The sequence below is a fragment of the Manis pentadactyla genome, chromosome 12 (assembly GCF_030020395.1).
Source record: "Manis pentadactyla isolate mManPen7 chromosome 12, mManPen7.hap1, whole genome shotgun sequence".
Taxonomy (NCBI): Eukaryota; Metazoa; Chordata; class Mammalia; order Pholidota; family Manidae; genus Manis; species Manis pentadactyla.
The window spans coordinates 12,550,448-12,578,355 of NC_080030.1; the positions used below are offsets into that span (position 1 = coordinate 12,550,448).

General features: G+C 47.5%; 1 protein-coding gene across 2 annotated transcripts; it reads right to left on the bottom strand.

Annotated features, from left to right (window-relative positions):
- Positions 1-3,916: 3,916 nt before the first annotated feature.
- LOC130680053 (cytochrome P450 4F3-like) lies at positions 3,917-27,603 on the bottom strand. 2 transcript variants are annotated; one of them, XM_057490057.1, is made up of 13 exons: positions 27,475-27,603; positions 26,943-27,141; positions 23,290-23,434; positions 22,146-22,199; positions 21,930-22,057; positions 20,857-20,978; positions 19,793-20,063; positions 19,626-19,692; positions 19,306-19,435; positions 5,088-5,221; positions 4,885-4,949; positions 4,621-4,703; positions 3,917-4,200 (listed from the first exon to the last, which is right to left on the bottom strand). In XM_057490057.1, the coding sequence occupies exons 2-13, from the start codon at positions 27,138-27,140 to the stop codon at positions 4,023-4,025; spliced, it is 1,575 nt and encodes a 524-aa protein (XP_057346040.1). In that variant the 5' UTR covers position 27,141; positions 27,475-27,603; the 3' UTR covers positions 3,917-4,022. The 2 variants fall into 2 exon arrangements, with proteins under 2 accessions (XP_057346040.1, XP_057346039.1); XM_057490056.1 differs by lacking the exon at positions 23,290-23,434 and adding an exon at positions 24,878-25,022.
- Between the last annotated feature and the right edge of the window lie 305 nt (positions 27,604-27,908).

Here is a 27,908-nt window from a genome sequence, read left to right on the forward strand (position 1 = left end):
AGAGGGGGGCGTTGGAGCAGGCAGAGGAAGGTTCCAGAAGGTGGGGAGGATCAGGAGCCCCAGAGCAGACGGAGTAAAGGGAAGGGGCTGGCAGCTTGTCCTCGTGCTGCCATGTGCCAGCGCTCCTCATGGAGCAAACCTACTCTGCGCGGGGTGCTCTGTGGAAAGTGTGCCCACGGTGTGCCAGGTTTCCCAAATAAAGCACACCTGTGTGTTAGGTGCTCTATGCAGAGAAAGCCTACTCCGTGCAAAGTACTTTACATAAAGCAAACCTACTGAGTACCAAATTATCTACACAAAGTGTACCTACTGTGTGCTGGGTTCTCTACAGGAAGCATATCCACTGTTTACCAGGTATTAAATGTTCCCTCTGTGAGCCAGGTACTCTATATAAAGCATGCCTACTAGATGTTGGGTGCTCTATATAATGAGTGCCTGTGTGAATTGTTAATTTCTCTTCATATTCTTACTTAAAACCACATTAATGGGCAAGAGGAGACTTGTGTCAGAGCATGAATAGCTTCCTGCTTTAGGGCACTGACTCATAGCTAAGAGATTATGGTTCAAATACTGGTTCTGCCACCTCCTGGCTGTGTAAACTTTGTAAATTGACCTCTGTGAGCTTCCACCTGCAAATAAACAGATGAATAGTAATACCAGCTACCTTGTGATGTGCTGCATGTAAACTGCTGGCACTTAGTAAGTGCTCAATACATGCTAGGTAATGTTTCATCACTCAGCAGGGACCTGAGCCCACCAACTACTTCATCACCTTACCCCATGCCCAGAGAGCTTACCCATTCATTCATTCATCCAATGCTCATTGGGCCCTTTGTGTTCCAGGGAATTCAAGCACAGAGAGAGCGAGATAAAGCCCCTGCCCTCCTGGTGTTTGTCTCATAGTGAGGAGAAAATTCAAATGAACATGAATAAATGAATCAAAGTGTTGCATATCTATATTAGTGCCTCAAAGCAAATAGAAATCATATCGTGATTTTTAAAATAGTTTTCTAGGCATTGAACTAAATGCCTCCCATGTGTATGAGAATGTTACACCATGAAACGGTATCAGTAACTATCTGAAATCTGGACCATTCATGAGAAAAAGAGTTTTTTCATGATTAAAGGTCCCCAAAGAGTAAATGGCCCACCCGGGGAGGAAGGGAGGCTTCAAACAGAGGCGAGGCACACCGTATGAGTGGGGAGATGATTCCCCATTTCACTGTAGAACGCGTGACAGGCTCCTAGGGTCCTTTCCATCTGGTGGAGACTACTTCAATTGTCAGGGACAGAAGTGTAAATTTTAGACACAAAACAAAACAGGAATCCATTAAGTCCTGTTCTAGTAAATGCAGGGATTTGGGATCCTGTCCTCAAATCTCTATTGCTTTGAAATTTCCAGTTTTCATGTGTGATTTTATTTCATTCTCTCCTTATGCAGACAATCCTCATTTTGAACAGACAATCCTCATTTTCAACCATGTCATTATCCGTCTGTCAAAATCCATAGACTGCACAACACCAAGAGTGAATCTAATGTGAAGTGCGGACTTTGGGTAATAAGGTGTCCATGCATGTTCATCATTTATAACAAAAGTACCACTCCGATGGGAGATGTTGATAGGGAGGCTGTGCTTGGGTAGGAGCGGGAGACACTGGGGGCGGGGAGCTGGTGGCCAGTCTCCAGGGCTCTTCCCAGTTGCTGGATTTAGAGAAACCTTACTTGGAGAGGTTAGGGCTTTAGCATGCTCTGCTCTGTTTTCTCTCTGTTCATCAGAGAGCTGGAGCAACCACGGGCTTGATTTACTGATTGTGCATGTGTGCGTCCCACCTACACCACATGTCCCAAAGGAGATTCTTCAATTTTCCGTCCTCTCCTATTACTCCCATGGTTTAAATGTAAGCTTATAATTTCTACAGAGGCCTCCTTGGAAGCATGACTCCTAATTCTGTACCAAGCTTCCCCTCAGATCCACATTCAAATCCAAGCTCCCCTTACAGGCTTGGAGACTTGGGTCTCCATTGCCATGTCATTGGGGGGCTAGTGCATAATATACACTCGGGAAATTTTCAACCCCTTGCGTTAGCATCCTTATTTGCAAAGTAGTCCATACTTGGGGCCTTTTTCAAGATGCTCAGCCATGTTCGAATTTTAAATGCTCTGAGAAGTCCTGCAGAAAAATGTCTATTCACCTGTGCCAAACTCAAGGGTTCTAAACTTGTAACTGTGGCTCCATTTTTTTCTTCCCCAGTAGAATCAGTGATGTGTTGTATTGCTGTGATGTGTTTTGCAGGGCCCACCCTACCACAGAACGTGTGAAATTCCTCCTTGCACTGAATCTTTTCACTGAGAGCATATAGAATCACTGGGCCATTTATCCACTGTCTATGCTCTGGGGCCAGGTCAGCCTCAAAAGCCCTTGCAGCTTCTTACAGATGAAACTGTGGATATTTTAAACCTTAGCAAACAGTCCGCACAATTAAGTAAACAAGATCATTTCAGATGATGATAAGAGCTGTAAGGGGAGTAAAGGGCATAGTGGGATAGAAATGAACTGGGGTGGGGTAGTACTTCAGTAGTGAAGGAAGAACTCTGAGGAGGTGACGTTTCAGCTGAGCCTTGAATAATGAGCGTCAGTCACAGAAGAGCTGAGCACAGAGCACCCCACACAGGGAACAGCATGTGCAAAGGCCCCGAGTGGAGAAGGACCGGGTGGATCAGGAGAGCAGAGGGGAGGCCAGAGCGACTGGGTGCAGTGAGGGGGCAGACGAGCTGGAGAGAAGGGTCCAGGGCTCAGCAGGGGCTCGGTGGGGCTCAGTCCCTCCAGCTATGAAAGGAAGTCAATACGGGGAGCAGGGTACTGCTGTGAGCTTCCGCTGGGCATGGCCCCCAAGGTGCAAGGAGCTGATGCCATGAGCACAAACCTTAGAAGGCTTGCCTGGGAGTTCCGAGTTCTTAAGATTCATCACGGAAATAATAGTCTTCAAGGAAACATGCCTTAGGAGCCAGGCTCTTGGAGAGAAAAAGCCATTGCGGCCACAAATACTGAGCCCGTACTGTGTGCGGAGCACACCTCTGAGTCCTTCTCGTGCAGTCCTAGAGGCATCCTGAGATGGGAACTGCTGTGGTCTCCGTTACACAGCTGAGGAGACTGAGGCACAGAGAGGGCAATTGACTTGCCCAAGTCACAGGGCAGAGCCGAGACCTGAGCCCAAGGTCTGGCTTTGAACGTCAAGAGCCGCAGATGGCCCTGGCCCTGCCCCACCAGAGATGGACCGCGGGGCCTGTGATGAGCACAGGGGAGGACGCTGGAGATGAGCCTCCTCCTCACACCCTTATGGGAGCACCCAGCACATCGCGGGGGCTCAGCCGGTATCGGTTATGGGCCAGGCTGCCTGGATGGCATCAGGGGCCCCAGAGAAGGAAAGAGAACGGGCTTGCTGAAGACAGGGCAGGGGGTGGCCAACGGGACTGACAGGGAGGAGCAGACACGGGAGTGGGGCTGTTGGCAAGAGCAGGAAGGGAACAGGGTCCTGGAGAGGCTGCCAGGGCGCGGGCTGCAGACGCTCCCTGCAAAGTGCTCTGGGCTGCCAGGGACCTCCGTGGGGGAGGCACTAGCAGCCCCAAGAATCAATCTCCGACAGAGGGAGCTCCTCTTTGACTCTGAGCCTCAAAGGTGCCTCTTAAGCACATCCTGAAGCCTGGTTGCTCTCATGCTCAAACACCTCCCATGGCTCTCTACTGTCCACAGAAAAAAATCCACGCTTGGGCTCTGGGAGACCTCTCAATCAGCATGGCGGCCTTGTGGTCAGCTGCAGAGGGAGTCAGGCTCTTGTGCTCAGAGTCACCAGCCCGCCCACCACCTGACCAGCACACAGGTCCAAGTGCACCGCTGGCTGTAGAATAGGCTAGGAAAGAGGCGACAGCAACAATTTTATTCCTGGGAATCTGCAAACTGGGGTGTGTACAGCAGACTGACCCACCCAAGCCAGTCGGTGGAGTGTGCGGGAGGGGGAGGTTGTCAGGGCGCGCCCCCGCTCAGCGGCTCCACCCGCAGCCAAAGTCCACCCCCCGCGCGCAGGACCAGCTCTGGCTTCCTGCGCGGCTCCTGGTCATCAGGCAGGACGCGGAAGCGCAGCAGCGTGAGCGCCAGGGCCACCTTCATCTCGGCCATGGCAAACGTCTGCCCGATACAGTTCCTGCGGAGGGAAGTGGGGGCTCTGACTGCGCCCCGGAACCTCATCCCTGCCCCACTGCACGTGGATCCTGGCCCGGGACCCCCATCTCATCCAGCAGGGACAGAGAACGGGGCTTACCATGCCTGGGACCCCCACGGGGGCTCGCATAGGCCCTGAATCCGACCCAGACTCCAGCCCCAAACTGGGACCAGCAGACGGGGAAAAGGGTTCTGAGCACGTCTGGGACCCATCCTCGGCCCCGCCCAGTCCTCATGCCCCAGATCCTCACCTGTAACTCCTGGGGAAGGGCAGGGAAGGAGACCGGCAAGTGCCACCACTTTCCATGTCCCCCTTCCCGCCCCCACAGTCATGCTTGGGATCTCAGCCCCAGACCCCCGTCCCCACCACCCCATCCCCACCTAAGGTGCCCGCTGGCCTCACCTGGGCCCTGCAGAAAAGGGGATATATGCCAGAGGTGACCTCTTCTTGATGTTTTCTGGCTCAAAGCGAGAGGGGTCATAGACCTGGGGGGAGGCCAAGGAAGGGCTGCTGGGTGGGGTCACCCAGGACAGTCAGCTTTGGAGAGGCGAAGATGTGTATGATGGGGAAGGTGACTTCTGATTTGCCAGGCCAGAGCCCTGTACCCTCCCCAGGGACCCCTAGGGGTGTGGACACGGAGGAGCAGGGAGTCAGGGGAGGCAGCACCTCGGGGTCTGGCCACACGGATGGGTTGTGGTGGGTTGCAAAAACGCTGACGAGGCAGGTCACACCTGTGGGGGAGGAGGGGCGAGTCAGGAAGAGGTTTCTCCTCTGATAGGCCCCTTCTCCTGCCCAGGAGTCTCCCAGTCACACCCCATGCCACTCCCCCCACCACCCCACACCCGCCAGTCCCCTGTCCTCGGGAGCACCTTTGGGGATGACTCGACCGTGTGGGAGCACAAGGTCCTGGGTACAGCGGCGGGAGATGACTGGGACTGGGGGGTGCAGGCGCAGACTCTCCTTGATGCACATGGTCAGGAAGGGCAACTGGGCCAGGTCGTCCCTAAGGAACCCCCACCAACAATTACCCAGGGAGAAAAAAAACAGGGGCCACCTCCACCAGCCCTCCTTGTGCCCCATGAGATTCCCTCTCCTTAAAAGAAAGTAAATCCCAGATGGGTAAAATCCCTCCAAGCTCATTAGTTTTCTATATGAAATGTGCACAGCTTTTTGTATGTCAATCTACTTTAATGAAGTGGTTTTAAGAAATAAAAGAAAGAAAGAAAAACAGTATCAAAGAAGTAGCAGAGAAAATTTAGCTGGGTATTTTTAGAAGCTTTCCTGGGCAAAATATACCACCAGAAGCTAACCATAAAAAAGGTTTACAAATGCACATAAAAATAAAGTTTTTTTTATGGCAAGAAAGCAAAATCATTCCTTCCTAATTACAACCCTTAAATAGAATTCATGCCTCATATCGAATTTACCGAGTATCATAATTCTTCCAATTTTTGAGAGAAATCTTCTGCATCCGTGGATGTTTTGTTGCCCTTGTCTAGCTTGGATTAATACTTAGCCTACACGCACACACCTGATCATCTACATTTGCCCTCTCACAGCACTAAACTATGTTTTCTACCTTTATCTTTCATCTACCTACCACTTCAGCATTTTATTTAAAAATATATATATAATAATAATAATAAGGGAGAAATGTGGGATTCACATATAAATCAAGTATAAAAATCAAATGAATATTCATATCTGACCTGATTGTTTATAGTTCATGATGCGTGATCAAAACCGAAAGTTTCTGTGATGACTGCCCTTGTCCTGTTCACCATGTAAGAACTTATTCACTATGTAAGAATTTGTTCACCATGTAAGAACTTGTTTGTTGTGCTTCAGAAGATCAGAGACTGATGAGAATTAGGCTTGGGGTAGATTAATGATTGTGCATTGAGTCCCCTGTACAGAATATTTATTGTTGTTAACTGTTAACAACCATTTGATCAATAAATATGAGAGATGCCCTCTCAAAAAAAAAAAAATAATAATAATCTTATAAACCAGAAAATCCAGCAGGGGGGTGTAGAATTCCAGTTTCTAGGATATTGCACATTTCTTTAGAAAACAAGTCCTTAATTGTTACAATTTTGTAATCCTTCTCAATATTGACCACAGAATAAAAAGAACTTCTTAAATGTCACTGTGCCTAAGCAGAGACTGAACAGCTCCTCTCTTTGAAAGGGCTCATGTCCTTTTTTTGAGTTACCATTAACAGATGTGGCTGCTTTGCAAGCAAATATTGGTCAGACTGAAATTTCTTTTAAGTATTCATGCCACAAGAGTTGACCAATGTTATTACTAATATTTATGGAAATAATTGAGTGCAACACAATTTTTATAGAAGCAGAAGCTCTTTTCAGGGAGGAAGGCCTATGTTCTCTGTACTACTCAAAAGTACCAAGGTGTTACAGGCACATTATATGTTTAATGATAAGAAACATCTTGGATATATATCTGAATGTGTTTAAATAAACATAGGTTAATTATTTCTCATAAAATATTTGTAAAAGAAATAACCAAATATGCTTCAGAAATAAATAAGATTTTCATAGTAAATGCAAAAAAAACAACACGAAAAAAAAAGAAAGGAAAATCAAAAGGCAAATGAGTAAGAAAGAAAAGAAATGAGCCAATGTTTTACTCTTATTTATCACCATAGTAGAGATGCTAGATAATGCAATTAGACAAGAGAACACATTAATGCAATTCGAAATGTGGGGGTAAACATGTCATTTTTGGCAGATGGTGATTTTATACTCAGAGAACACAAGAGAAACCACTGAAAACTTTCATAACTATTGAAGATCCAGTAAGGGGGATGAATTCTTTTTCTTTAATCCCTTTGTTTTGTGCGGTGATTTAAATTTTTAGTACCTGATACAGTTAGCTGGTTCAAAATGGAAAACTACAAAACACCATTCTTATATCTCAGTACCACTCATTTCTCTCCTTACAGTTTGCCTAGGTTTTTATTTTTCTGTATCCTTCCAGGGCTCCTTTGGTGCATCTTAAAAACATATAGTAGCATATGATACTCTTTGCGTACTGCTCTGTATCTTTTTCATTTATCAGTATATCAAACTCTTTATTACATATCTTCTGATTTGTGGCAAGAATAGGAAATTCCCTACTCTGGAACTATAAAGTCATTATCCATGGCTTCCTCTATTTTAAATCTTTAATTCATTTGGATGCTATCTTGTTATAAGACATTAGAAGCACGTTGAATTAGTGTTTTTTACAGGAAGCCCCTCAGTTCTTCCAAAATTTTTTTTAAATGACCTTTATTTTTCTTACTGATAAGAGACTCCATCTTTAGCATTTACTGTGTTCCTTGGACATAAAATTAATGTGCACAAATTATTAGTTTTTCTATACAGAAATAACCAGTTAGAAAAGACAATAAGAGAGATGGTGATGAGGATGAGGATGAGATATAAAAGACCTGGATGAAGCTTAGTGAGAAATGTGAAATTTCTGTATTCCAAATGAATTTGTTAACTTCTCTCAATCCAAACAGAAGGTAAGATTCACCATGGCAACAAAAATATCACAGGGTTAATTTTACTAAATAAGCATAAGATCACTAAGAAAAAAATCTAGGGTCTATTAAATGTCTAAAGACTATTTGAATATCCAAAAATGAATGTCCATTCTACCCTCTGGGAGAGGAGAGTATGTGTTAACATTATGAAGTAATCCTTTCTCCACAAGTCAGTTGTATATTCAGGTCAACCAATAGGAGATATTCCATTCAAATGAAATCTACCTGATATTTTTAGGAACTCAATAAACATACTCTGAAATGTTTCTAGAAGGATAAGAGATCAGGAAAAGCTGATCAGGTCAATTAAAAAATGAAAATTAGGAGGAACTCACTCTACCAGATATTAAGACCTATCACAAAGATAAAGTAATAAAAAATAGTGTGGCACTGCTGCAGGATCAGGAAAATAGACCCATGGAGCAGAATAGAGAGCTTGAAGGCAGACACATGATTAAGGGAAAAATTAACCTTCTGTAAAGGAAGCCCATAAACCCTAGGATATGGATGGATAGTATGGCTGTAAAAGAAAATTTAAACAAGCTTGACTCTATAAAAATTAACTAAAAGTACACCTCAAAGACAAAAGACAATCTTTTGCAAGACAAGATACAAAAAACAAATTTCTCAAATGAATTCTTGTAAGTAAATATGAAAGAAAAGAATCACTCAGAAAAAGAGCAAAAAGAAAAAAAAAAGACTACCACTCACATATAAAGAAAAACAAAAGGCTTATCAACATGTGAAAAAGAATGATCTGAATAGACATCTTCTAAAGAGGATATACAGATGGCCAACAGGTACATGAAAAGGGGCTAAACATCACTAACTATCCAGGAAATGCAAATCAAAATCATGATGGGTTATCACCTCACACCTGTTAGAAAGAGCTAGTGTCAAAAAAGAAATCACTAATACTGGCGAGGATGTGGAGGAAAGGGAACCCTTGTGCACCGTTGGTGGGAATGTAAACTGGTGCAGCCACCATGGAAGACAGTGTGGAGGTTCCTCAAGAAAATCAGATTGAACGACCATATGATCCAGCAGTTCCAATTCTGGAATTGCATTTATCTGAAGAAAACAAAAATGAAACTCAAACATGTATATATACACCCACATTCATTGCCACATTATTTAAAATAGCCAATATTTGGAAATAACCTAATTCTCCATCAATGGATGAATGGATATAGAAAATGTGATATATATATAATGTAATATCATTCACCCATAAAAATAGAATGAAATCTTGCCATTTGTGACAATGTGGATAGGACTTGAGGGCATCATGTTAAGCAAAATGGGTCAGACACAGAACGACGAATACCGTACGATCCCCTGTATTTGTGGAATCTAAACGAAACAAGCTCATCTATACAGAGAACAAATTGGTGATTGACAGAGGCAGTGGGCTGGGGGTGGGTGAAAGGGAGAAGGGATTCAAGAGATAAGAACTTTCAGTTAAGAAATAATTAAGTCATGGGGATAATGAACAGCATGGTGAGTACAGTTAATAATACTATGTTGCATATTTGAAAGTTGCTAAGAGAGTAGATCTTAAAATTTCTCATTGGGAGGAAAAAAATTTCTGTCACTGTGTATGGAAACACATGCTAACTAGACTTATTGTGCAGGTCGTTTAGCAATATGTACAAATATTGAATCATTCTGTTGTATGCCCAAAACTAATACAATGCTTTGTGTCAATTATTCCTCAGTTTTTTAAAGGTGTTGGGAGTAGCACCCCTGCAAATGAGCAAACAATGATTACCTAAGGAAATGTTCATTAAAACAGGAAATACCAAGATTAGCAAAGATTTAAAATCCAATACAATAACATTGTAGGTAAAAGTATAGGAAAGCTGGTACTATCAATTTCAACTCATAGAAACAGCTTGGCAATAGTTATTAAAATGATAAAAACTCAAACTGTCTTTGACTCAACAGTTGCCCTTCTGAAAATCTGTGCCAGAGAGAGACTCACATGCATAAGCATGGGTCAGTATGCATGGATGTTGACTACTCCATGTTTACTTAAGAAAAGGCTGGAAACAGCCAAATATACATCAATGGGGAGATGTTCAGATAAATTATGGCATGGCCGTATGGTAGAATAGTACAGCTATCAAAAAGGAGGAAATAGGACATCTCACCTGCTGCCAGGAAGAAGCTATCTGGGCGAGAGGAATAGAGACAGAGTTCCCAGAATGACTGATGGAGAGCATTGTAAAGTCAGGCTGGAATGGCATCACCAGCCACTGAAAAACAGCCTGGCAAAATCCTTTGAACATCCTCAGAGTGAAACAAGGAAAGCAGCCCTCATGAAGACCCCTTGAGCTTGAGATACTTCTGGGCCTGAATGGTATAGACATTAGCTTTGGATTTTGAAAATAAGGCCTGGTAGTGCATTGGATGCTCCTGTTCAACAGAAGACCACCTGATTACCAGACATCACACCATATACACGCAGTTCCAACCTCCAGGGCCTACCAACTGTTGAACAGCCAGTTGAATGAGAGTCTACCAGGGAGAGGCTGGCACCCTCGGCCCTCAGACCTCGGACCTTGCACCTCTCACCTGGCTTTCTGTGCTTGGACTTATCATGGCTTTTCCTGAGACAGTACCCATGCTGCCAGATTACCAGAAAAAGATGGCAGAGTAGGAAGGCAGGGTGGAAACCTCCTCCCAAAAACACATAAAAGAAGAAAACACAGCAAACACAACTAAATCTGGAAGTGACCTGAAGACTGCAGAAAAGACCACCTACACCTGGGGAAGAAGAGAAGACCACACAGAAAAGGGTAAAGTGGCAGAGCCAAGGTCAAGAGTGGGACCCAAGCCTGCCCCCCTCCCAGCCTATGGGTGGGAGAAGGAGAAACAGAATAGGGGAGGAAGAGGAGCCCAGCAGCACTGCACACCTGGCCCTGGAGATCTGTCCAGGATCATGGGCCCACATTACACTGGGTTCCGGTGATTGGTGGGGCTGGACGCCATAGACAGTGGAATACTCTGGGATCCTGGGACTCCGGCCATTGCGGAGGACAGTCATGCTTGGCAGTCCTGAGACCCAGAGCAGAGGCAGCAGTTTGAGAGAGTTGCCAGCGGTGGGTGGGGGCCAGAGAGGTGAGGGTTGGACAGAACCCTCTCCCCAGTCCTTCCTCAGTCCAACAGATCAGGAACTCTTGAGGTTCCATGCCCCTTGATGGCAGCGCAGCCCCAAGGCTCCTCCCTGCACACTCTGGACCCAGTGGCAGTGTTGGACTTTGCCACCTCGCAGGCAGTGGGAGACTCTCCCAGCTTCCTTGGCTCCATTTCAGCTCAACCCAGGAGGTGCCTGCAGAAGCCAAACCCATGGGCTCCTTCCTCCCTGCTGGTGTGTCCAGGCCCAGTGTTGCAGTGTGGCCAGAGCAAAGCTACACATCTGCCAGCCCATCCCATTATCCCTGCAGCCTCTCCGTTGCTACAGGCCAGGCAGAGGATGGCGCCACCCACAGCAAGTGCAGCAGAGTCTGCTGTGCTGATCACAAAGGCAGTGGCTAAAGCAAACTACCAACACAGACAGGAAAACATCCTGCACACTGCATGCCAACAGCTGAAGCCCTCACAAAATGCAACGAGGCACTAAGGAGTAAAGAACTTTGAGCTATGGTCACCATCGCATTCCTTCTTCATAAAGCTACTGCTCTATAAGAAAGGAAGTATGGCAGAGCCATCGAATACAAAGGAAGAAACACAGAAACCCTGACAAAATGAGTAGGCAGAGGGAAATAATTCCAAACAAAACTACAGGACAGAACCCCAGAAAGAAGGCTAAGTGAAATAAAGATCACCAATCTTCCTGATAAAGATTTCAAAATAAAAGTCATAAACATGCTCACAGATTTGCAGAAAAGTATTCAAGATCTCAGGAAGAACTTCAACAAAGAGATAGAAGACCTGAAAAAGAGCCGCTCAGACCTGAAGAATACAGTATCTGAAATGAAACATACAAAAGAGGGATTTAAGAGTAGATTAGAACATGTAGAGGAAATGGTAAATGAAATGGAAAGTACAGAACAGGAAAACAAAGATGCTGAAGAACAGAGAGAAGAAAGGATCTCTAGGAATGAAAGAATAAGAGAGCTATGTGACTAAGCCAAATGAAATGATATTTGCATAAAAGGGGTACCGGAAGGATAAAGACAAAGGGATAGAAAGTCTCTTTAAGAAAATAATTGTTGAAAACTCTCCCATTCTGGGAAAGGAAATAGACACTCAGGACATGGAGGCACAGAGATCCCCTAGCAAAAGGAACCCCAGGAAGACAACACCAAGGCATATGATAATTAAAATGGCAAAGATCAAGGACAAGGACCGAGTATTAAAAGCAGATGGAGAGAGAAAAAAGATTATTTATAAAGGAAATCTCATCAAGTTAACAGCAGACTTCTCAGCAGAAACTCTACAGACCAAAAGGGAGGACATAGTTAATGTACTGAAAAAGGAGGACCTCCAACCAAGAATCCTCTACCCAGCAAGATTATCAGTGACATCTGAAGCAGGGATTAAGCAATTTCCAGACAAACAGAAGGTGAAGGAACTGGCCACCACTAAGCCAGACTTACAGGATATGTTAATGGGACTGCTATAGATGGAAATATCCCTAAGACTAAATAGCTTTCACCAGTGAAGGTAAATCCACAGTGAAGGTAGTAGACCAGCTAATTACCAAGCAAATATGAAATTTAAATAAAATAAAAGAACACAAAACCAACTATACACAAAATCAGTCAAGGGATATATAAGAAGTGCAGATTATGACATTTAATATGAAAAAAGTGGAGGGGAAAGAAAATTACCATTAGATTGTGTTTTAAATAGAGTGATCAGCAATATAACATAGACTATTATATTGTAAGGAAGCTATCCTTGAACCTTTTGTAACCACAAAACTAAAGCCTAAATAAATACACAAAAACAAACAAACAAATAAATAAAAGAGAAATCCAATTACAACACTAAAGAAAACCATCAATAACAAAAGAAGAGTATAAGAGAGAAAGGAACAGAGAGAAGCTATTAAAAAACAGCCAGAAAATGAATAACAAAATGGCAGGAAGTACATATCCATCAATAATTACCTTAAATGTAAATGGACTGAATGTACCAATCAAAAGACACAGAGTCACTGAATCGGTAAAGAAACAAGACTCGTCTATATGCTGCCTACAAGAGACTCATTCCAGACCCAAAGACATACACGGACTAAAAGTGAAGGGATGGAAAAAGATATTCCATGCAAACAATAGGGAGAAAAAAGTAGGATGAGCAGAACTTCTATCAGATGAAATTAATTTCATAATAAAGAAAGTAGTAAGAGACAAGGACATTACATAATGATAAATGGGTAAGTACAACAAGAGTATATAACCATTATATATATCGATGCACTCAACATAGGGACACTATGAAATCTGTAAAACAAACAAAACAGAATTAAATGGGGAAATAGATTGCAACACATTCATTTTAGGAGACTTTAACACACCAATCACACCAAAAGACAGAAAGAAAACAAGGGAACAGAGACACTAAACAATACCTTAGATCAAATGGACTTAAAGACATCTAGAGGACATTCTACCAGAAACCAGCAGGATACACATTTTTTTCTTAAGTGTACATGGGAAGTTTTCCATAATTGATCACATACTAGGCCATAAAAGAGCCTCAAGTAATTAAAAAAGATTGAAATTATACCAACCAGCTTCTCAGATGACAAAGGCATGCAATTAGAAATTATGCAAAGAAAACAAAAAAGCCTACAAACACATGGAAGCTAACAAACATGCTTCTCAATTATCAATGGATCAATGACCAAATTAAAACAGAGACCAAGCAATACATGGAGACAAATGAAACAAAAACACAACAGCCCAAAATCTGTAGAATGCAGCAAAGGCAGTTCTAAGAAATACATAGCAATACAGGCTTAACTCAAGAAACAAAAACAATCACAAATAAACAGTCTAAAATCACAATTAAAGAAACTAGAAAAAAGAAAAAAAATGAAGCCCAGAGTTTAGCAGAAGGAGGTACATAATAAAGATCAGAGCAGAAATAAGTCAAATAGAGAAGAATAAAACAATAGAAAAAATGAGTGAAACCAGGAGCAACTTCTTCTTTGAGAAGATAAACAAAATATATAAATCCCTGGACAAACTTACCAAACAGAAAAGAGAACATACATGTGTAAACAATCAGAAACAAGGAAGGAATAATCACAACAGATACCACAGAAATACAAAGAATTATTAGAGAATACTATGAAAAATTATATGTCAATAAATAGGGTAACCTAGAAGAAATGGAAAACTTCCTAGAAAAATAAAACCTTCCAAGACTGACCAAGGAAGAAACAGAAAATCTGAACAGACAAATTACCAGCAATGAAATCGAACTGGTAATCAAAAAACTCCCAATGAACAAAAGTCCAGATATAAGTGGCTTCACAGCTGAATCCTGCCAAACATTAAATGAAGAGCTAATACCCATCCTTCTTAAAGTATTCCAAAAAGTGGAAGAGGAGGGAATACTTCCAAACTCATTCTTTGAGGCCAACATCGCTCTAATACCAAAACCAGACAAAGACACAACAAAAAATAAGAAAATTTCAGACCAATATACCTAATGAACACAGATGCAAAAATCCTCAACAAAATACTAGCAAACCAAATCCAAAAATACAAGATCATCCATCATGACTAAGTGGGATTTATTCGAGGGATGCAACGATGGTACACTATATAGAAATCAATCAATATCATATACCACATTAACAAAAAGGATAAATATCACATGATCATCTCAGCAGATGCTGAAAAAGCATTTGAAAAAATTCAACATCCATTCATGATAAAAACTCTCAACAAAGTGGGTACTGAGGGCAAGTACCTCAACATAATAAAGGCCATATATGACAAGCCCACAGCCAACGTCATACTTCATAGCAAAAAACTGAAAGATTTTCATCTAAGTTCAGGAACAAGACAAGAATGCCCACTCTCACCACTTTTATTCAACATAGTACTGGAGGTTCTAGCCATGACAATCAGGCAACACAATGAGATAAAAAGCATCCAAATTGGTAACAAAGAAGTTAAACTGTCACTAGGATGACATGATATTACACACAGAAAACCCTAAAGAATCTACCATAAACCTACTAGAACTAATAACTGAATTCAGCAAAAGTTGCTGGATACAAAATTAATACTCAAAAATCTGTTGCATTCCTATATACTAACAGTGAACTAGCAGAAAGAGAAATCAGGAAAAGAATTCCATTTACAGTTGCATCAAAAAGAATAAAATACCTAGGAATAAAGCTAACCAAGGAGGTGAAAGATCTGTACTCTAAAAATTATATGACACTGGTGAAAGAAATTAAAGAAGGCACAAATAAATGGAAATCTATCCCATGCTCATGGTTAGGAAGAATTAATACTGTCAAAATGGCCATCCTGCCCAAAGCAATTTCAGATTCAATGCAATCCTTGTCAAAATATCAACAGCATTCTTCAATGAACTAGAGCAAATAGTTCTAAAATTCATATGGAACCACAAAAGACCCCAAACAGCCAAAGCAATCCTGAGAAAGAAGAACAGAGCTGGGGAATTACACTCCCTGACTCCAAGCTCTACTACAAAGCTACAGTAATCAGAACAATTTGGCACAAGCACAGGCCCATAGATCAATGGAACAGAGAGAATAGAGAGCCCAGATACAAACCCATGCATCTGTGGTCAATTAAAATATGATAAGGGAGCCATGAATTTACAATGGGGAAAAGATAGCCTCTTCAACAACTGGTGTCGGCAAAACTGGACAGCTACATGTAAGAGAATGGAACTGCACTATGTCCTACTCCATACACAAAAGTAAACTCAGAATGGATCAAAGACCTGAATGTAAGTCATGAAACCATAAAATTCTTAGAAGAAAACATAGGCAAAAATCTCTTGAATATAAGCATGAGCAACTTTTTCCTACATCTCTTCAGGCAAGGGAAACAAAATAAAAAATGAACAAGTGGAACTACATCAAACTAAAAGCTTCTGTACAGCAAAAGACACCATCATCAGAACAAATTGGCACCCTATGGGATGGGAGAATATATTCATAAATGACTCATCTGATAAGGGGTTAACATCTAAAATATACAAAGAACTCATATGCCTCAACATACAAAATACAAATAACCCGTTTAAGAAATGGGTGTAGGACCTGAACAGACAGTTCTCCAAAGAAGTACAAATGGCCAATAGGCACATGAAAAGATGCTCCACATCACTAATCATCAGGGAAATGCAAATTAAAACCAAAATGAGATATCACCCCATACCCATTAGAATGGCCAGTATCCAAAAGACAAGAAATAACAAATGCTGACGAGGGTGCAGAGAAATAGGAACCCTCCTACACTGTTGGTGGGAGTGTAAATTGGTGCAACCGCTCTGAAAAGCAGTACAGAGGTTACCAAAAAATCTAAAAATAGAAATACCACTTGACTCAGTAATTGCACTCTTGTGAATTTACCTGAAGAAAACAAGATCCCCAGTTTGAAAAGACATATGCACCCCTATGTTTATTACAGCACTACTTACAACAGCCGAGACATGGAAGCAACCTAAGCGTCCATCAATAGATGAACAGATAAAGAAGATGTGGCACATATACACAATGGAATATTATTCAGCCATAAAAAGAAAATAAATCCTACCATTTGCAACAACATGGATGGATCTAGAGGGCATTATGCTCAGTAAAATAAGTCAGGTGGAGGAAGACAAATACCAAATGACTTCACTCATTTGTGGAGTATAAAAATAAAGCAAAACTGAAGGAACAAAATAGCAGCAGACTCATAGACACCTAGAAGGAATTAGTGGTTACTAAAGGGGAGGGATTGGGGAGGGAGAACGGGATTAAGGGGCACTATAATTCTCAATAACAGTATAAGTTGATCACAGGAACAGTTGAACCACTGTAATGTGCATTTGAAACCAACATAAGATTGTATATTAATGACACTTTAATAAAAAAATTAATAATTCTGGGGATGTAATATACAGCATGGTAACTATAGTGAGCAATAATGTCTTGTGTATTGAAAAGTTGTTAAGAGAAAAGACCTCAAAAGTTCTCATCACAAGAAAAAATAATTTGTAACTATGTACGTGGAAGGATGTTAACTAAACTTACTGTGATAATCATTTCACAATATATGAATATATCATATCATTATGTTGTACACCTAAAACTAATACAAGTTATATGTCAAATATATCTCAATTTAAAAAATAAACCCTCAGACCTCAAAAAAAGAAGGAGGAAATAGGGATCAAGTCCTATCACACACTGCAGGCTCAAGGTCAGTCAGAGACTGTAGGAGGCTGTTTGGCACTATTATAACTGAAAACACTTACATAAGTGTCCTTAACAAAGAGGTGAACTATGGAATGCTATGCGGTACCGAGAAAGGAAGAGAGGAAGAGCTGTAAGACACGCTGTTGAGTACAAGAACAAGTTACACACTGTACCTACATGGAAATGCAAAATGTAATTATGGACAAAAGGTAGATGACAGATAGATAGAAAGATGACAGATAAATGGATGGATAGATAGATACACTGTAGATGACAGAAAGATGATAGATGATATAGATAGATGATAGATAGATATAGGTAGATAGATAGATAGATAGATAGATAGATAGATAGATAGATAGATAGATAGATAGATAGATAGACAGATAGATAGATAGATGATAGATAAAGTTTGGGGGTGGGAAAAGTCAGTAACAACCCTATAGTCCTCTCTACACGTCTTCTCTAATTTTCAATACTTATTAAAATTATAAAATCTCAAATTCTCTTTGATTCAGCAATCGCCCTTCTGAAACACTCACATGCATAAGCATGTGACAGTGTACACGGATGTTGACTACCTCCGGTTAATCTTAGCAAGAAGCTGGAATGTCTCATTCAGTGCAAAGGCTTCTCTGAATGTCTCATTTAATGCAAAAAACTTGTTCTCATCATTGTTGTTGTACTTGAAAACTACCATTGCAAAACTCATACTTTGAGGAAGAAAAGATCTCTCTCCCATTAGGAGAGAGACAGAGAGAAATGTCATACATATGTGGGTATAAGAATAGACTTCTGGAAGGACACACAGGAAATCACAGAGTCGCCTCTAGGGCAAAGACTAGGAAAGAAATTCATATTTTAAATCATAAACATTTTTGTATATTTTTTTCACTAAGTGCATAATTTTGTTCAAACTCATGGCTGGAAAAGCCTAACACTGTATCTCCTCCTCATAGGACCGCCGTGCTGAGCAGAGGCTTGGAGTGCACAGTAGCGCCTGCAAAGGGCCCGGCCAGCCCCATGCCTCCGGCCCAGCCCCAGCCCCTCCTGGCTCCGGCCTCAGAATCCCCTCTCTGGTCTCCACTCTAAGGCCTGTCCTCTGCAGTGTGTCCCCCCCACTAGCTTCAGAAAGATCTTTCTGGTACTAGATGTGACCTGTCCCCCTCCGCTCAAACACTCCACATGGTCCCCCATTGCTTCCCGAGTCTTCCACAGTCAGCCTCTGCTGTCTTCCCTGCGTCTCACCTTCTCGCTGTGCGTCAGCCTCTCTCGCTCTCTCATCTCCTTCCTCCCTCTCTTGCCTTCTCTCATTCCCTTTCCTTTCCCCCTCCTCGTTTCTCTGTAGGCTGTCTCCTTGCACGCCAGCTACACCCAAACACCTACTGATAAGCATTCAGGGTCTCAGCTGAGACACTCCCCCTACCCCCAGCCTTGCCTCTTTCCTCTCAGGCCCAGCCCTGTCCATGCGGGCCAGGAGTTTCCTAAGCTGGCATTATCTCTCCACTTGGAAATTATTTCCCACTAGCCCACCTGGGACCTCCCGAAAAGCAAAGGCCAGCTCTGGGCCCTTCCTGGGTCTTCAGGAACCAGAATGAGGCTGGGAAGAATTAGAGATGGCACAGAACTAGGGATGGGAAGGCAGTGTGGCAGATTTTGCTGAAAAGGAGACTGGATGGATGAAGATACAAGTGTTCCTGGACAAGACTTGATTGACTTTAATCCCCAGGAGTCCCCTGTGAATTCCGGACTGAACTAAATGGAAGGACTTAGGAGGCAGGAGACCAGCAAACATTCAGGGAACGAAGATGTTTAAAAAGAATTGTGCCTTCAGAGACAAAAGCCAGGAAGTGGAGGGGAAGTGTGCTCACTGCCTATGTGCTAAGTGGCATCAAACGCTCTAAAGCACTGTCATCAATTCTCTCAGCAGCCCAGGTCCTACTGTCCACAAAGCCAACAAACATTCCCACAACAGCCAGGTTGAGTACCAGACCCTGCCTCTGGGCTCTGCTCATATTCCCACTGAGCAATATGAAGAATCCACAAAAAGATCTTGCCCCTTCCCCAGCTGGGCAGCAGAGCCACCGACGGGTTCAGGAACAGGCCAGTGGCCGCCTGCACTCACCATGCCATCTCCTTAGGCTCACGGTCCCTCAGGAGCTCTTGCACCTCCTGGCGGCAGCGCTCCTGGTACTCGGGGTGCTTCGCAAGGTTGTACAGGACCCAGGAGAGGCCGCTGGCCGTGGTGTCATGGCCTGAGAGGCAGGCAGACAGGCTTGGGCCTCTGGGCTGCTTCAGCACCAGAAGGTGGACAGCGTCCTCACATTCAGGCCCTCAGGGAACATGGGGAGGATGGGGAAGGATGGGGTGGGCCAGGGCGCACTGACGAGTCCCTGGGATGGAGACACCCCTGCCCCCTCTGTAGTCCCACACTGGGACGCTCACCCTCAAACATAAAGGTGTCAGCTTCAGCTCGGATGTCCTGGTCTGACAATTCCTTCCCATCTTCATCCTGGACAGAAAACACAGGACCGCAGCTAAAACTAAATCACAGATCTGAGGGCTCCTGACACTAACCTGAGACAATGTCTGAAGCTCACAGAGAAGCCCACCTTGGAGAGCAGGAGCACATCAATGAAGTCCAATGTCTTGGCCTTAGCCTTGGCCTGGAGGAACTCATCAACGCCCTCACTGGGGAGGGTGCGGCGCCGCTCCTGGATGACGGCGTCTGTGAAGTTGTGCACCAGGCGGCAGGCCCTGCGGAAGCGCTGTCCGTCAGGGGTGAGGTAGTACAGGAAGTCCGTGTGCAGGAGAATCTGTTGGTTCCGTTTTGACACAAGGGCGCTGAGCTCCAGAATGGCGGCAATATATTCACTAGGCTTCCTGCAGGATGAGGGCATGAGGGGAGGCGACAGCTTAGCTCCTCTGAAGACTGAAGAGCAGGTCCCACCAGAAGATGGCAGCTGCCCCCCACCAGAAAACCGAGCATCCAGGCACAGCTGGCCCTCGCACGTACGTGGTGCGGATGACCCAGGGACAGGACGCCCCGACTTTCTTCTCTCCCTGCATCCCATCTGTGTGAGCTGCTTCCCTGCCCCAGGCTCCAGAGCACAGCTGAGGCATCATGCGCCTCTCCTCTCTCTCCTCCCCAGTATTTGCCCCTCTTCTTCCCAAAACGGTCCGTATTGCACAAGTTCATCCTCTCCCAATTGGTCACTGGGTCCATTGTTACCAATTTTCCCCTCCCTTAGTCTCTGGGGATCGAACTTCAGTACCACTCACTGTGCACATGACAACTGGTCTTCCCTAGAGCCAGATGTCCAAGCTCAGCTTTGACCATGACCCTCACCTGCTCACACCCCCCATGCCTTCCTGGAAACCTCAGGTCACAGTTCCCGCCCCTTTGCGCGGCTTTTGAATATTCTGAAGATCCACCCCTGCCTCACCCTCCAACCTCTCTTCCAAGGCTCTCCTCACTGTTGCACGTGCTGTGCTCATCTTAGCCTCCTGGCCTTTATCAAAAGGACCACACCTTCCCTGTCCTCTCCTCAGCCTTCACTGTCCAGCCCTGGTCCCCCTCCTCCAGGGCATCCCTCCCAATTGCCCGTCAGTCTTCCCTCCCCACCTACTGCCTTGGGTCCGTGGCTCATGTGCCCAGACCCCGGCAAGCACTCACTCCTGGCAATTGCTGTCAAAACTGAAGACGCATTTCTGCAGACTGTCCAGGGTCATGAGGCTGATGTGCTCAAACATGTCCAGACGGGAGCTGCCCTCATGGATGAGGCGGTTCCACTTGGCCTGGACGGAGGAAGGGGCAGAGCTGCGGCTGAGAGCTGCCTCTCCCGAGCTACCCCGCACCCCGACCGCCAAGAGGGACTGCCCCACACCCAGCCTCCTGGCCCCAGGCACCCATCCCCAGGGGGGACCGGCCTTCAGGTCAGGAAGACCCCCTGGTTCCGAGTCAGGAGACCTGGGTTCAAGTCCTGGCTCTGCCTCCTACACTCTGAGTGCCCCGGGCAACTCACTGCTCTCCTCTGGGGTCCACCTGTCAAATGTTCAGTAACAATTACGATGACCTGCTTTGGTGCTGGACAAACCAGTTTAGAAGCCCATCCCGGAATTACTAGCTCACTTGCAGCTGTGAGAACTTGGGCCAGCTCCCTAATCTCTGTGAGGCTCAATTTCATCCTCTGTAATGGATATAAAATAATATCCACCACATAAAGTTGTGAAAATCAACTCAGACTCCATATGTCATGGATGTGGCATATAATTTCTGGCATATAGTAAGTTCTCAGAAAAAGTCTGTTTCGCCATCTTTCTGTTACTAAGTGATTAGGAAAGAGACCCTCTGTTGGGACCCCTGCATTCTTACCGGGAGTGGCAAAAATGGGAAGCCCAGATGTCCTTTCCCTGGGCGATTTCTCAGAGCTGTTTGTTACTCAGCAATAACTACTCTGCAATATTCATCGTTATCATCAACTGTGTCCCAGGATTCTGTGAGAGAAATATGGAAACTACCGCCATCTGAGGACCTAATGTGTGCCAGGGACGTGACCCCATGAGCTCATCTTGATCCCCTTGCAATGTAGGGACCCTTATTCCCATTTTACAGCTGAGGAAACGAAGCTCAGAAAGAAATGCCAGTGGCCCCACGACCACCCAGAAGAGCCATCACTCCACAGAAGATGTCTCGGAGCCCCCGTTCCTCCAAGAAGCCAGCTTTGACTCTGGGTCCAAAAGACTCACGTGCATGATATTCACGCTGTCATTGAAAATCTTAATGTAAGGCTTCAGGATGTTGAAGTGGAAGGCGGGTGTCAGCAGGCGGCGGTGTCTGCTCCACTTGTCCCCACCACTCAGCAGGAGCCCGTCCCCTGTAGAGGCAGCCATGGGGAGTGGGCAAGGGCAGCGCCTTCCCTAGGGCCCCAAGCTGCCCCAATCCCCCTCACCCACAGTACTCACCCAGCCAGGGCCTCAGGAAATCATAGAAGACCTTGTCCTTGGGTGCGATGGTGGCTGACATGAGAGATAAACCATCGGGGGCCATGGAGGGGGAGGGGAGGGTCTATGGCAGGTCTGGAGGCGCCCAGCCAGGGGTCAGCATCCCGCCCCTCCATGCCCAGCACAGCAGGAATGGGGCCAAGAGCAGAGGAAACAGGAAGGAGGGGGAGGCGAGCGGGGTGCAGACCGGGCTTCAGCACAGAGCAGAGCAAAGGCAGAGCCCTCAGACACACCCTCCAGGCTCGGACACATCCTCGCTTTGCACAGCACGACCTGCGCCACCTGACACGGTCCCTACGTGGTCCAGCATGTCCTAAACCCCCGAGCTCAGCCCAGCACTCAACAAACACCTTAATGGGGGCCTCGGACACTGTGTCTGCCCCAGCCCTCTCTAACATCCTGGGACATCTGACAAAGCCGCAACATAGGTTAACATGTCCTGACATGACACAACATGCACGACTCACCCTGACATGGTGCAATAAGCTCAGTCATGGACCCAAAGATGATGTGACGTGACTGTGGCATGCCCCACAGACGGGCTCCAGACAGGACTTAAACACAATCGCATTAATGTCACAGACGTTGACCAGATGCGACCCAGCCGTACCCTAAGACCTGCCTTACACAAGACTCACATAAGGTCTCAGGCATTTGCCAGAGGGACCCTGGGTCCCACACCTCTGACAGACCCCAAACGTGGCCCAGATGTGACTTAAATGGCATCTCAGACAAAAGCCAGACAGACACCAACATGCCTCTAAGACATTATTGTGGCCACAGCTGGGCCTCAGACATGCCTGACGCATCTCTGCTGGATCCCACGTGTAAGCATATGCCAGGTGTACCCGGTATAACTTATAGCAACGTAACCAGGACACAGGTGGAAACATAAGTGTGAGCAGACACGGTCATGCAGCACACGTCATACAAACGGCCCCAAGTGTGAGCAGACGTGACCAGAGGTCGGGCAGATGGGGGTCCAGGGGAGACAGAGGCCCAGCATCTCTGCCACAGCCCCTCCTGTACCCTCAGCTCACCCACCCATCTGGAGGCAGCACAGAGACCTCAGCAGCAGGCAAGTTCTACCCCGTGGGGTGTCTACCTGGGGCAAACAGCACAGGCTTGATGCAGGCCGGGTGGACGATGCGGATGACCGCATACCAGGGCCCCACCCACCAGCAACACAAATCCCCATAAGTGCTCGACAGGCCCTGTGTGTACAGGAGACCTTCCTCTGAGCTCCGAATCTGGAGAGGAACAAAGGGAAGCCAATTCAGACCCTTCTAGGCGACCAGAGAGGAGGACCTGCAGGGCCGACACACAGACCTGAGCCCTGTGACTCCCCTGCAGCAGCTCAGCCTCCCCTGGAATCCCTCCCCAGATCCTTGACATGACACATAGGGGTCCCTTGCTGACAGGGACGGAAAGGGTGTTTCCCCATTTGGATCCCAAACACCGGGTCACCTTCTTTCTCCTCTGAACCCATTCATCTAGATAAGGAAACCAAGGCTCTGAGCAATGACGTCACTTGTCCACAGCCTCCTGGACAGTAAGTGGCATCCCTGAGACACGAGCCCAGGGCTCTCTGGATCCAGGGCTTGCGTTCTCAGCCCCTGGACTGCTCTGGGTCCCAGAACAGCAGCTCTAAGAACCCTACACTCCTCACGAAGGGGCAGCCAGAGTCACAGTGAACAGTGATTGGGTGAGAATTGGACACACAAATAACAGTGAATCTTCAGACTTTGCCTGGACTGCTGGGAATTTTTCCATGTGGTTGAGTTCCTGGGACTTATCTTTGCCAGCATGAGCACAGCCATCACAAAGAAAAACATGACCCAAAATGATGACAGCTTCCTGAGGACATTGTTTGAGACCTGGATCCGGCCACACCTGAAGACAACCCTCCCCTGACATTATAGTCAATAGTTTTTCCTTTGCTTAGACCATACAGTGCTGAGTTGCCACCACTCACAAGGGAAAGAGACCTTGGGAACCAGGGACCCCTCGGGACCTTCAAGAGTCACCCAGCTATTTGGTGTCAGGGCCCAGGCCCCTGACAGATGCTGCCCATTCCCCTCTGCTCAGCCTGGTTGTCTGGGGGTGGGAGGGCAGAGGACAAGGGAAGGGAGCCAGGCTAGGGTGGGGTCTCTTCTGGGAGATTCCTGTAGCCTGGAGGAGTAGGACAATGATCTTGGGGGGACGAGCCATAGCATCGGCTAGAAGGATCCATCCCACCAGAGGTGGATGTCACAGAAATAGCAGCCTGGACACTCCATCAGCTGCAGCCCTCATTGCTCGGCGCCTGGGGGCCAGTTGCTATCAATGTCCATTGCATCACTCTGACCTCTGCTTTAAATACTTCAGCGTGTAATTCCAGACTATTTTCCAGCAACTCCTCCTCCAGGAAGTCTTCCAGCCTGTCCTCAACCCACCTCAATCAAGGACAGGGCCTCGGATGGAAGCCTGTTGGGTGTCCATGGTGCCTAGGACACCAGGGCCAAGGGCAGATGGCAGAGGAAGGAGGAAATAGTGAGATGGGGGCTGGTGACTACATGAAGGAAAGAGGAAGATGGAGAGAAGAGGGGAGGAGGGGCTCGGGTCCTGCAGAGGCGGCACGGAGGCTGGGGTGTGGAGGGGCTCAATGCCCTGGGATGTGCCAGGGGCCCACCCCACAAGCTCTGCATCGGTACCTGTGGCATTGCTGATTGTCCGGATCATGTTGGGATGGCAGAAGACCACAAGGGGGATGGTGGGCCCCAGCCAGATCTTAAACCCCTCGGAGTAGGTGGCCACCTGCTCGACAATGAACCTCAAGCCTTGTTCATCAGAGGGAACCTGCAGGCAAGAGTAGGGCTGTGACCTACCCTGATGGAGCCTCGGCAGGTCCCCCTGCAGCCCCGGGGACAGTGTGGCCGGAGTCTGCACAGAGGGAGGAATCTCTGCTTCCCCTGCGCCTTCCCTTCAGGGAGGCAGGGCCCGGGAGGTCTCTCCACGGCCCAGGGTGCCTCCCGGGACACAGGGAGGAGGTGAGCTCTCTGCACCCAGAGGCCGGCCTGGGCTGGGGAAGTCAGATTGTTCTCCTCCTGGGGGTGGTTCCGGCCACAGGGGCAGATGCCCATGGGGAGGCAGTGGGCAGCAGGGTGGCCTCGGGACTCGTCCCTGGGGCTGGCTCCCACATCCTTTCATGTCCTGACGGGTGCACGTGGCCTCTGGTTCTTCGCACAGTGGAGGGTGTGCAGACCTGAGCCCGGCAGCCCCTCCCCTGCGGGCCCCAGGGGAGCCGTGAGCTCTGCCTGCCAATCAGGAGGGCAGCCCCCACCTATGGGCCCCTTCCACAGGCCCGCCTCTGGCAGAGCGTGCCCTGCCCATCATCTGTCCAACTATCCGTCAAATATCCATCTATCATCTCTCCTGAGCCTATGGACTTGCCCGTCAGACATGCCATTTATAGTGAAGAATCTGAGGCCATGTGCCCCAAAGGTGAAGGACAGCAGGTGGCCTGCTGGTGAGGTGGCCTCTCCAGTCTCCGGACATGCCCCATGGGAGCCTGACAACTACCCCCAGGTGCTCCAGACACATGAACATATGTCATTTTCACATTTAGGATCCCTTCCATGTTCCCCATGATCCTATGTTGAGAATTCAAGGCCCACAAAGAGAATGATCCAGAGAGGGAGAGTGACTCAGTGGAGGTCACACAGCAAAGTGGCTAGAGGAGGGGAGAGTGGCCAAGACCAGCCCCCATGGCCAAGACCTCAGAGAAGGAGGCAGACCTGCAGTACTAGAACATTCCCGCGGACCCCGGGTCTCACTGGGAACATTCCAAGACCCAGAATCTCAGGCGACCCTCACAGTGAGCTCAGGAATGTCCCTGGTCTGACCTTTGCCATAATGAGCAGTAAAATCACAGAAAGTCCTTCCCCAGACTGGGCAGAAAAGGAAAGCTGTGCTCCCTCCTCAGGGGGCCTGGGGGAGGGGAGCAGCTGGACCAGCATCCTTTCAGCCGTGACCGGGGGAGGGGAAGGCAAGTTCACCACCTAGGACATCAGCCTTCTGAGGGCCTGCAGGGTGCCAGCCCTGCGCTGGGCACCATAGTGTCTGCTCCCAGAGCTCCTGTCTAGTAGGAGAGATGGATAATAAGAAATTTGACGATTAACTCTTTTATTAAGCATGAGCAGGGCCAAGTCAAAGGTCAATGTGCAGGTGGGAGGTAGAACCCTTCTGAAAAGGGAAGTGAGTGGTCAATTTAGCTGTTGTGCAGCAGACCAAATGGGACAATTTATGGGGTAAGAGTCAGATAAGAGGAAGGTGTCCTGGCACCGGAGCGTGTGGGGAGCGGTGCCCCTGGGGATGGGCGTGGGGCTCAATAGCTGCAGCCCAGAGTGAGCAGACAAAAGGAATCGGGCCAGGCTGGGAGCAGCCCCTGGACAGCGCCCCTGAGAAGGCCAAGGCCAGCCAGGAGACCGGGAACCCCAGGCGATCTGCCTCCATTGAGCCCCTCGGGAGCCCCTCAGCGGTGCGCTGATGTGGGGCAGGCAGGCAGGAAGTGGGTCCAAAGCAGGCTGGGGGTCAGGGGGCCAAAGATGCAGGGATGGCCTGGGATGGCAGAGCAGGAGGATGGATGAGGAAGCAGGGGCTCCCTTCAGCCTCCCTGGCTTCTCCTCTCCCAGACCCCAGCCCCACCCGGAGCCCATTCCTGACTCCCCCAGAAGCCCGTCCACCTGATTCCGAGACCGTTCCTGCGTCCACACTCACCAGGCCCTGGTGGCCGCAAAACCAGTTCCGCATCGGGGGCTGCGGGAAACAGCGGAGGCGGCTGCAGGTGTCATAGAAGGTGCAGGCCCAGGCCAGGAGGCGGGCCAGCAGCCAGGAGGCCCCGACCAGCAGCAGGAGCAGCCATGGGGACGCTGCCGCTGTGTCGAGTCCCAGCCAGGAGAGGCTCAGCTGCGGCATCCTGGGGGGCACACGGGATAGAGGGTGAGCCCCTGAGGCTGAGGAACGGGGCGGGGATGGAGAGCTGGGAGGAGAGACAGGGCAGCTCCCAGTAGGGGGAGAGGGCCAAGGGTCTGAGGGGCAGGGTGGGTGAGGGTGGGCGATGGGGCAGGGAGGGCTCAGGGGTGGGCACACGGGGGCTCAGAGGGAGAGAGCAGAGATGTAAAAGGATGCCATGGAAGTTCGCCAGAGGCTCCAGCGACAAGCAAACCCCCACCCCAGGGCCCCCTCTGCTTGGGCAGCTGCCCTCCCCACCCTGACCCAGACCCTCTGCCCCTCCAGCCCCAGCGGGCACCTTCCTACCACCTGGGTGTCCTCCTCCCCCAGCCCTCGCCTCCACTCCTCCTGGCAGAGCGGGTTACAGCCCAAACCCTACAGTGGGTGAGGCAGCACGTGGGCGGGGCAGCCCATCTCTTAATCCCGTTGGCGCCCCACACAGGAGGGCAGAGGCCCCTCGGGCCCAGAGTGGGCGCAGCTGTGGGTCACGTGGTGTGGGCACGGGCCCTCTGGACTCGGCAGCCTCCATGTGGGGGTGTGGCGCTTTGGGGTAAGGCAGAGATGCCCCTGGAACCTGAGTTTACAGCCACCCCTGCCCTTTCAGGCTGACGTGAGGCAGATAAAAGCACGAAGGTTCAGGTGCCACGTGCACAGTGCCACAGCGAACTTTGTCCCCAAACCTCCCCCGGGCTCCATCTCGCCGGGCCAGGAGGGTCTCACGCACCTTCTCGC

What these genes read in the sequence shown, in the direction of transcription:
- LOC130680053 (XM_057490057.1), bottom strand. Translation starts at nt 27,140, where the DNA reads ATGCCGCAGCTGAGCCTCTCCTGGCTGGGACTCGACACAGCGGCAGCG. An exon ending in TTTGACAGCAATTGCCAGGA is followed by an intron (nt 20,064 to 20,856) that starts GTGAGTGCTTGC and finishes CTCATCCTGCAG; the next exon opens with GAAGCCTAGTGAATATATTG. An exon ending in GAGCCTAAGGAGATGGCATG is followed by an intron (nt 5,222 to 19,305) that starts GTGAGTGCAGGC and finishes GGGGTTCCTTAG; the next exon opens with GGACGACCTGGCCCAGTTGC.